Source organism: Lontra canadensis, unplaced genomic scaffold (assembly GCF_010015895.1).
Source record: "Lontra canadensis isolate GAN:19392208 unplaced genomic scaffold, GSC_riverotter_1.0 scaffold102, whole genome shotgun sequence".
In the NCBI taxonomy this organism is placed as follows: Eukaryota; Metazoa; Chordata; class Mammalia; order Carnivora; family Mustelidae; genus Lontra; species Lontra canadensis.
Genome location: NW_022631096.1, coordinates 1863717 through 1875146, shown reverse-complemented (window position 1 = coordinate 1875146; position 11430 = coordinate 1863717). Strand labels below are relative to the sequence as shown.

General features: G+C 37.8%; 1 protein-coding gene across 1 annotated transcript in view; it reads right to left on the bottom strand.

Moving 5' to 3' along the window:
• Positions 1-4797: 4797 nt before the first annotated feature.
• The window catches only part of MTNR1A (melatonin receptor 1A), a 28005-nt gene continuing 21372 nt past the window's right edge, over positions 4798-11430 (bottom strand). Inside the window, exon 2 of the mRNA XM_032838154.1 lies at positions 4798-5666. Within this exon, the coding sequence (XP_032694045.1) occupies positions 4798-5666 (869 nt within the window). The remainder of the gene's footprint in view (positions 5667-11430) is intronic.

The window sequence follows — 11430 nt, the reverse complement described above, 5'->3', positions numbered from 1 at the left end:
ATTTGCATCACTCATAGAAAGTCACAGTTCTATCAGAAATTAGAGCACCTGATGAGCACAAGAAAAGACAGGATTAGTATCTAATATTTAAAAGCAACAATAATCAATTGGTTTTGAAATGGGCATGTTAATCATAGACTTTCTGTCACCAAAACACAGAAATGTCTCCTTGTAATAAACTGCTCCCTAGGGTCAGAGCATTATTACTAACAATGTAGCACAACATCTAAGTAATCTTTTATTCTTTAAAGCTGTGTACGCTGTTCATACTCTTAAAAATCATCAACATTAAAGATAACACTAAAAACTGCCTATTGGCCAAAACACACAATATGCACAGGTACACACAGACATCCATACATGAAAGTGTCCTCCCAAGTTAAACTCTCTAATGGCAAAAAATACTGCTAAGTAATTGCTTTTATTAATTTAAGATGTTTCTATTCTAGAGAAGGTAAATATTATAAACATGATTAAGGCTTATGATTCTAACATCATTGTATGTTCCTTTATGAGTGATGTCCCATAGTTGAATTTAAATTTCTCTCTGCCACTTTAAAACAAGGTGATGCACACGTGACTCTATTATCCTTTGGTGGTAGACAAGCATGAGTTGACCCCATATCCAATTAGAACATGTTCCAGTGGGGCACCTGGATGGCTCATTCAGTAAGTGTCTGCCTTTGGCTTAGGTCATGATCTGAGGGTCCTGGGATCGAGCCTCTCATTGAGCTTCCTGCTGGGTAGGAAGCCTGCTTCTCCCTCTCCCCCTCTTCCTGCTTGTGTTCCCTCTCTTGCTGTGTCTCTCTCTGTCAAATAAATAAAATCTTAAAAAAAAAGACTATGTCCCCCGCCTTTAAGAATTTGGCACAGCTAAGATCATACTTCTCTAAACATTATAATTACCGGACAATCTCCTGGTACCCATTTAGTATGTTACTGAATTTTTACCCTGTTTGTTATTGTTACATTATATGTACACTAAGATTTTGGTTAAATGTCCCACCATTTTGGCCTTTTCCTATATCTTACAAATCGAGTTTACATTCAGAGTTTGGTGTTCCAAAGACCTCAGCTAAAATAAGAACTCACTTATCAGCAACATAAATATTGAATATGATTAAAATAACTTTCTTTTCTTCTCTAGATTTTCACAAACACACAGTTTTAGGAGATTTACAGAAGTTGTGATCAATATATGCCATTGTGGAGAACATAACACTTTTTGTACTGTACAAGATAATTTTTTTTAATGGAGATTATTTTCTAAGTGTCAAAGTAGGGAAAAGTAAAAAGTGGGGAAAGATAAATTATAGAAATTATTTTTAAAAAGAAAATGCTGCTTATGTTCAGGCAATTCTTAAATATAATAATTTAGTAATTTAAACTGACTAGAAATATATCTATTTTATTCCAAATATCTTTTCTTATCCACAGTGAAGTATTTGATGATGCATCAGAGACAGTCCAAAAAATGGTCAAAATTAGTATTCATTAAATAACATTGAGGCTGAATTTGTTTACTCAATGAGCAATTATGGATTTAATATCCAAGATTGGTTATTCTCTCATATTACTTGCCAGAATATTTAAAACCGGGTAGTTCTGCTTTGTGAGACAAAAAGTCATATTTATACATGGAAATGATTCAAACATAAACATTTGGAAAGGAAATATACAATAGAGTAGACAAACTAAAATTATTCCTCCCCCAATCTATTATTAGTTTTAAACAAATAAAATCACATTTTATGTAATTATATAGATTACATAATAAAGTATAAGCAGTATGTTCCAAACTAATCTGTTCCAACAGGTATAAAAAATAAAATAACATATATTTAAAAGTGACATTATCTGGTGGCAAAAAAAAAAAATCCTACATGATTTAAATTTTTTTTTAAAGAATACGATTGAGGCAGTCCTTCCAGTGGTAATATTCAAATGTTTTACTTAAATTAGGATGGTCAAATTCTTTGATCTCTCCACTTCAACTGGATATTAGCGTAGGCACTTAAATTGCATAATGCTAACAATTGCACATTATTCTAGCAATAGATTTTGGAAAAGACAATGATAGATGTTTTGCTATTCTTATTCCAAATCAAATGGTCTTGCATAGATTTTGCCTATCCAGAATTTCAGATTCCACTGAGTGCTTTGGAAAGAAAGGCATTTCCCCCTGATGTTATCATAGATACTGTTTGCAGCCTTACAAAGCCTCCAGCCTATGCAGTGAAATCTAAGATACAGGCAAGTACGGATGTTCATAAAATTTGTAAATGTGTCACTTAAAATGTTATTTCTTTTCATTTCTTTCAAGATTGTATTTATTTATTTGACAGACAGAGATCATAAGCATTCAGAACAGCAGGCAGAGGGGGGAGGGGGAAAGCAGTCTCCCTGCTAAGGAGAGCCCAATGTTGGGCTTGATCCCAGGACCCTGGGATTATGACCTGAGCCAAAGGCAGAGGCTTTAACCCACTGAGCCACCCAGGTGCCTCTATTTCTTCTCATTTCTAACCCTCACATCACCACTAGAACTCTGATAGACAGAGGGAAGGCTAAAAAATGATTACATTGGTAAGTAAATAACTCTGATAGATTAAAGAGGTTTAATTTAAGAGGTTTATAGCTGATTAACACAACACAGCAAATGTCATTGAATTTGTTTCCTTGAATAAGGCAGCACATGTTCGACCATGCTACCCACATACCAATTTGTACTAAGCAACAGTCATTTGACAAACAGTAATCTCATAGTCTTGAAAGAGTTAATATTCCACGGTACCAGTTTGTCCACTGGAAAACCAGGTACAACTGATTACATATTTGAATTTTGGGAGGGAAAAAAGCATGTTTAGCTAAGGACTTCCTGCTTATTAATATTATAGTGAGGAAGCCAGCGATAATATGTTGAATGTTTATAAAACTTCTACAGTGAGATTCCATTAGAGGAAATCTGAGAGTTTGACTTTGGTCTTCTTGAGTTGCTTTTTCATTGTCAATATTTTAACTAGATAGTATTCTGATGTAGGGAAGAACAACATTTCAAGACTTTGTTACATATCTGATTTTAAGGTGACATACTCTACTTGGCAGACAATTTTTAAAGGGCAGAGTTTCTATTAAGTATTTTTGCTATTGTATAAATTAAACAAAATTCTATAAAGAGCAAAGGAATATACAGTTAGCAACATAGTATTTTATCCCCAGCATCAAGATAAAAGTATCCTGCATTTTAAAAAGTTTAGGTTAACATGGCAAATTTTTTAAGGTTCAGTTATCTGAAATTTGGAACATAGTTTTAAAAATTATCTATACTATTTAGTGTTGGTTCTGACTAGAACATTTACACATAAATGACTTGATGGGCAAAGTTTTAGAGATAAATTACATACACACCCATACACGCACGTACGCGCACGCAGACCTTCCTCCCAGCCACAAACCATAATTTAGTGTTTCCCAAATACGCTTGATGAAACAGTTATCAGAGGAACTTTGTAAAACATATGGTAGAACTTTCCAAGGAGATTCGGATCATCTAGATATAGAGATATTCACAAATATATCCAGCTCACTTTTTACCTTGTATATATACCTCTGCAAATCACCAACTCTTTCTACTATGTAATAGTTCTGTTGAAGAACTTGAAAACACAAGAAAACATGGCTCTAATTTCCTGCAAAGCATTCCAGTAACAAACTTGACAGTGGTCCTAAATAGCTTTTTGGAGTAAACCAGAGCCATAATTTCTGAAACCATAGTTTATGTGTGCACTTTTTCTTCTCCTAGACTTTTAGGATTATTAGGGCAATCAAATACTGAAATGAATTATTAAAGAGTATTGCTTCGAAATATCTATAAAAGAAAAAGTATCTGGGTTAAATATTTACTTGCCCCACTAGATTATCAATCTAGGACACATTCAGCATTGTATATAAGGATCTACAGCTCTTTGATCCTTTATCAGTTTTAACCAAACTGATTAGATGACTTCATAAATTAACAGATCAGTTCAAAACAGTTTGTCGGTAACACGAATAATAATGATCTTCAGTGACAAAATAATAAAGCCAATGTCTAATAAAGTCAAGTAGAGTTTTATGTTTCGCTATTGTTTTCAAATACTGTGGTTATTGACATCCAAACAAGAGTTCCATCATATACTTAGCTTTTTATCTAGTTGAATGTGCAACTTTTAGTATTAGTAGAAAGAGACCACATTCATGATCCTGACTATAGTTACCCAATGCTACCAACTCCCAACTGAAAACTTTGTTGAGGTTGTTGCTATTATGTCAAGGTGTTCCCTGATTTATTTTCAGCCTTTCACTGTGTAATGAATCAATCATCCTACTTTTCTCTTTTTGTCCCATTTGCTTGTTTATAACTATGATACATCATTTGTTTTCCAATGAGAAATCCTCAAAAAGTGGAGGAAAAATCAATTCCTTTGTGATATTCATTTGCAATAAAAGTCTGCACACTCTTTCTCTACTTGAATACGTTTAGCAGTTTTAATTAAAATTACCGCCCCACCCTTGTCCCTGAACCACATTCTCAAATGAATGTGTAGCTCTCTGTACATTCTAAATTTCTTTTCATAAGCAGAATTAGAGACTTATTCAAAAGGCTGATAGCATATGAGCTCATAAACTAGAGGCAACCTCTTAGAGGTGTGTGTTTTCTCAACTATGCTGTGTTTCTAGGCATCTGTCAAGAAGGAAGCAAACATGAAAATGAGTAAGACCTTGGGCAGTGTGTATATTTTGCCAGCGGTGCTTTGTCTTTTAAACAGAGTCCACTTTTATTAGGTTATTTTTGGTCATTAATGGAGAGGGTTTGCACTTAACCCTATGTGATGCACCATTTGAAATATCGACAAAGAATATTCTGGCTGTACACAGTGAGACTATAATCCTTCTGTATTCCTTTCTGAAATTTGGGTTCAGTAGCCCATATATGATTGCATTGAGGCTGCTGTTGAAATATGCCATGTAGTAACTGGCCACAAAGAGCCACTCTGGTATCCGGGGCCCCATGCTGGCAGGGTCTGAAGCCACAGCAAGACCAATGAAGTTGAGAGGAGCCCAGCAAATGGCAAAAAGGACAAAAACCACAAACATGGTGACAAAATTCCTGAAGTCCTGTGGTTTCATTTTGGGTTTATTGTTGGGTTTCACCCTCTGTCTGACCTGAAGAACCAGGATCCATATTCTTAGGTAACAGAAGATGACTATCGTCATGGGAACTATGAAATGGAAAACCACCACAGCTATAGTGTATGCTGAACTGATAGACTGTGCAAAGGTGCAGGAGTAGACCCTTGGGTCATACTGCAGGGTTCCGGTACGCAAGTTGGGCATGACCGCCACAAGCGTCAGCGTCCATATCAGGAACACGTAGCAGAGGGAATTCTTGTTACTGTACAGCTTGTCATACTTGAGACTGTGGCAGATGTAGCAATAACGGTTAACGGCAATTCCAGTGATATTGAAGACGGAGCCAATGACACTGAGGCCCATCAGGAAACCACTGATTTGGCAGTGCAGGTAGCCCAGGTTCCATCCGTTGTTAAATATAGATGTCAGCACCAAGGGGTAGGGGTAAACAGCTACCACCAGGTCTGCAACTGCAAGGCTCACCACAAATATATTTCCTAAAAGAGAAAGGTTTAGAAAGTACAGGTTACCCCCTGTTTTATATGCATTGCATTGGTTTTCTTCCACAGTTCTTATTTTTTTAAAGAGCTGTTTCTGCAACCCCATTAACCTGGCATCACAGTGACTGCCATATTATAGCTGAAATGGAGACCATTTTCATCAGGAAGCAAGCCCACTGTTGCCCTTGTCAAGTCAATTCCACTGTTCGCAAATTCCCGCTTTCCTAAAACAAGGCGTATTTCATGTTCAAAACTATTATTTTTCAAACTATTTGGTTGCTGTTCTTGGACAGCAGTGAACCCTTGACCTTTGGTATAATAGTTAAGAAAAAGTTTTTTTCATCAACTGTCTGGGTTAGAATATTGGCTTCACCCTCTCCTAGCTGTCTAACTGGGGCAAGTTATATTATCTCACCAAATGTCAGTTTCCTCTTCTGTAAGATGGGGATAATGATAGTACCCTCTCCATAAGGCTGTGATGAGGCCAAGTTGAGGCATTCCACATCAAATGCTGAGCAGTGTCTGTCATATAAGTGTTCAATGAATGTTGTTGGTGTTCAATAACACTCTCACCTCAATCTAAAGGAAAAGGTAGAAATGCTTCTAGATTTCATAAAGAACCTAAAGTATAAAAATTAAACCCTAAATATTTTCTGTGTTAATATAATAACTCAACACATTTGAAAGTATAAAACAAGGAACTCTAGTCAAATTTTCTAAGATCTCTGCAAGTATGTTCTTTGCTTTTGCAGCTCATTTGCCTTTGTTTCTTACTATTCCTTCTGCCTTCAATGGCTCTTCTCTCTAATTTTTAAAATGCTACCCATTTTCCCAAATCCATCTTAAATGGAAATGCTCCAAGCCTTTATTTATTTGCCCAACTACAGGAAGACCTTCCTCCTTTGTAGGCTTTTAAATCACTTTATTTTATCACATTTAGTTGAGATTAAGTTGTAATAAATTACATTCAATAAAACCTTATTAACTGCATTTAATAGGTACTGGCTAAACAGGAAGGAACAGCCAGGGATCCTATGATCCTCAAACTTAGAAAAACAAAATTAAAAGAGAGAGAAAGAAGTATAAGTGTATGTGTAGAAAAAGAGGCAGCAAGAAATGGAGTGAGCTAGGAAAAAGCAGGGAAGAACATTCCAGGTGGAGTAACTATATATTTTGCCTTTTATTATATTTATTTGTAAAGTTAAGTTTCCTTTATTTCTATACCATAGTGCCCTAAGAGTGTGTCCTCCTTGTAACAGGATCTTGAATAGTAGTTCCCAGTCGAGACTTTTGCTCAACTGCTTGATGACAGATACTAAAATGTGATCTCCCAATATCTGAAATAAAAGAGCCTTTGTATTTGAGTTTCCTATTTAATTAATTTTACTCCCTATCCCTCCAAAAATTGCAAAGAAGTGAAGTAAAAGAACAACCGTGGCTAAAAAAAGGGAAGGTTTTGTCATAGAGGTAGGAATTTCAGATAAATTGCTGTAAAAACAATTTCTTTGAAAAATGGTTACATGAGGCCAAATTAAAGCAATAAAAACAAATTTATTTTTCCCCAAAGAACAATTTCAATCACCACTGAAATATTTGAATTCCAAAGTGGGCTTGTTTTAATGAATTTTTAACTCAAAATGCATAATACTTTAAAAATATGTATAATATATGAAATTCAGCTACAAATTACCATCAGAGCAGCCCATTTTTATCCACAGCATCACGATGACAAACTGACATAAATAGAGTTATTTTTAAAGAGCTTAAGTATAAGATAATAAACAATGTCCTAGACTTCTTTCATAGCTTTACTCCTCTGCTCCATTTAGTTTATAGCAATTATGCTTCTTTTTGTTCAAGTCATTACATTAATTAAATCATTAGTTTAGTTTTCTTTGAACTAATCCCCTTTCACAAGTGTCTGGAGAAAGAAAAATTAAGCCATAGAATGTATGCAGATGTGGCTATCAGGTAGCTCAACTGGAAGCTTTGTCATATCTGCTAGGGGTGTGTGTGTGTGTATATGTGTGTGTGTGAGACAGATGGGGAGGAAGAGGAGTGATAACAGTAATTAAATAACATCATCCTGATTGTACACATTATAAGATCATCTCTTCCATCTCAGCCCTACGTACCTCCAGAGAGACAGTGATCTATCCTTTTTACAGACACCCGACACTCCCTACAACCAGCATAGCAATGCATTCTGAAACTTAAAATAATTCCTGTTAATGGCTAGCAAATTGCTTTTCGGTTGGATTCACTTCCACTCCTTACTGCAGAGCAATTATGGACTCCTAGGATGTTAAGATGGAGAGAAATATTAGGAATATGAGTGATCACACGGGATAATTCCCACTTTTTAGACGTGAAGAAAACAGAAATACAGAGTTAATCTGGATGAAGTCATACAGTTAACGCCAATACATCACCTGTGCTGGTTATTTGTTATCGTAGTGAAGAGGTAGGAGCACGCACCTCTTGGAATGGGCACTGAGTGTGAAGACACTTGTGTCCCTACAAACACTCACCAAAAAACAATCTCAGCAGAAGAGGGTTTGTTTTCATTTTGTTTTGTTAGCAGAAGAGATTCTTAACGACACAGCCTGTGGACATTAATCTTTCCTTGGCCATCACTGTCCCTGACCAACAAGCTCAAAACGTTATCATGCACCAGAAATAGAAGTTACAAATGGGCCCAGCCACATAGACTACGACTCGTGAAAATGATCTGGTTATAGCCACTGCTGTCCTGCAGAATCCCCAAACTGTCAAGAACAGAGACCAACACTGATATGCTGCCATTCCCCGGAAACATCAGCCAGATGATGGTGGTAGATTGACCACATTGGACCACTTCTGTCATCAGAGGGGGAGTACTTTGTTCTCAGTGGAATAGAAGCATATTCTGGGTATGGATTTGCCTTTCCTGCCCTTAGTTATTCACCAATCAGATATCCATAGAATCCCAAGGTGACTTTGTCTTTATTTATGATAAAAACATTGCTTCTGACTGAGTAACTGAATTTGTAGCAAAGGAAGCAAGGCATTGTGGTAGAATGGCTTATGAAGGTTTAGTTTCAGCATTAGCTGAATGAGCATAGGGTAATGTCACCCAGGGTGTACTATGTGTTATAAATCAAGGACTAGATTCATAGATCAGAAAATCAAGTATGGAAATGGTCATTTTTCCTCTCAGAATTATCCTAGTGACACTCTAGCAAAGCATTTGCTTCCTGCCTCCACAACTAGGTTCTGTCGTTCTAAAGTCTTGGTTTCCAAGAGAGGAATGTTCTCTACCAAGAGATATAATTGTGGTTTCCTTAAACTGGAAGTTGAGACTGCCACCTGGCTACTTTGGACTCCTCATTCCAGGAAATCCATAGACTATGGGGTCACTGTCCCAAGTGAGGTGGCTGATGCTGATTATCAAGGGAAAATTGGGTTGTGACTACACAGTAGGAGCAAGGAGGGATGTGTTTGCTATGCAGGTGCTCCCTCCCCTGGAGTGCTTTGGTACCACCATGCCCTGTGATAAAACCCAATGGAAGGGGCGCCTGGGTAGCTCAGTGGGTTAAGCCTCTCCCTTCGGCTCGATCATGATCTCAGGGTCCTGGGGTCGAGCCCCACATCGGGCTCTCTGCTCGGCGGGCAGCCTGCTTCCCCCTCTATCTCTGCCTGCCTCCCTGCGTACTTGTGATTGCTCTCTCTCTGTCAAATGAATAAATTTTAAAAATCTTAAAAAAAAAAAAAAACCCAATGGAAAATGAAGCATCCCAATTCAGGCAGAAATGCCAATGTGCTGGAGCCTTAGGAAGGAAGGTTTGAGTCACCTGGACAGGCAAGAAATCTATCTCCCCATCTAACATTATACAAAATTTGGGCCTTGAGTTTGTCTTCATCAACCTGTTTCTGTGGCTCTAGCTATCTTGTTCTTAATTCGGTAACAGTTGAATCTGTGTGATGATTTCACCTGAGGAGAATTCATTTCTTTGTGTGGACTCCTCTCAGAACTCTGGCTGGGGGTGCCCATTACCATGGCAAGCTGGTCTCTGGGTTATTTCTCACATCCTGTCTGTGTCAGAGGCCTTTGAGAAGATGCTACCAATACCTTTTCCAAGTGCCCTCTGCCAGGCTGGTGGACTTACTCCTGAATTTTGATGAGTGTTGGGTGCTTCCTTTTACTCGCAGCTGCCTCCTCCAGGGAATTGCCCTCGGTTGAGTAGACAATGAGTGAACAGTTGACAGTGGAGTATAAAAAAACCCAGCCCCTTTGTCTTCAGCGGTTGCAACTTTGTGGTTGGATTTGTACCTAGAGTCCCCGGCTTGTTGGATCTGGCCAAGTCTAGGCTTCACCTGAGATCCCATCCTTGTTTGACGCTTCCTCTGCCCTAGGCAGCTTCTCTGGGCCACTATAGGTTCGTCCTGAGAGCAGTCCCTCAATAAAGCATGAGTAGCAAACCTGCCAGATCCCTTTCAGGTTCTGTTTGTAGGCAACCTCACGTGGACCTTCAGCTCTGTGATGGGGTTAGGTGGTTTTCTAAAGTCAGCCACTTCTTAGAAAAAAAAAAGAAGAAGAAGAATTACTTATTACGTTATATGACAGAAAACAAACAAACTAGCCATGTTGGGTTGAAATTCCAGATTTATATCCTTTTTGGTCTTGCTCTTTATTCTTTTCATCCTTGCTATGTGTATGTATGCTTCCAGCATCAAAACAACATGAAACTCTGTGCAGGTGCACAGAAGTCTGTCTCCCTCTAAGACCTCTTGAGGTCCAGGACTCTGAAAGCACAGTACCTGGCACATAGCAGGTGCTCAGGAACAGTTTGCTGAATGGACTAATGTATCGGTAAGTCTCTATACTCCACTCATACAAAGGTGGAAGTTAGTTGCTTTTTTGTTCTTGTTTGCCAGGATGTTGGTTCTTCAACAAGTTAGTATTCATACCTTCTTTCATTTTAGCCTGGACTTGAACTTGGAAAGCAAGATTAGAGACCTACTGAATTATTGTTCATAATTAAAAAAATAAAATTCTGGGATGCCTGGGTGGCTCAGTTGGTTAAGGGTCTGACTCTTGATTTCCAATCAGGTCATGATCTCAGTCGTGAAATTGAGTCCTGCATCAGGGCTCCACTGAGCGTGGAGCCTGCTTGGGATTCTCTCTCTCCCCCTCTTTCTCTGCTTCTCCTCCTACCCCACTCATGCATGCTCTCTCTCTCTTAAAAAAAAAATGATAATAACAAAATAAATAAAACCCTGTCTGTACCTGAACTGTGCCTAACATCAAACAGATAAAGATCAGTTTGAACAGGAAAAACTTTGGCTAGTCTTGAAAACATTTTTCATGTGTTTTACACAGCAAATCCACAGACTTGGATCTAAAAAAAATTAGCTTAAAGAAGAATCTATTTATTTTGTACATCAAGGCTCATGGGCAATGTTTTACATTCTTAAATTTCAAAGGACTATATTTGAGAAACTTTTCTTTGCAGATTGTTAGAGGCAATGCAGACCTTAAGTTTAGAAACAAACATATCTGCATTCAGATCCTGGCTCTGACACCTGTTAAATGACCTTGGGTAAGTCATAGCTCCCCAGAGCCTTCATCTCTTAATATGTAATAAATCAAGATAATAAGGACCATGCTGAGAATTTGAGAGAGTGCGTGGAACACCTCTGGCTTTGGATAAATACTCATTCCTTCTCTTCTGCCGTGACAGAAAGCGCATGTCAGGTTTCACAGAAGGCTCCTCCCCTG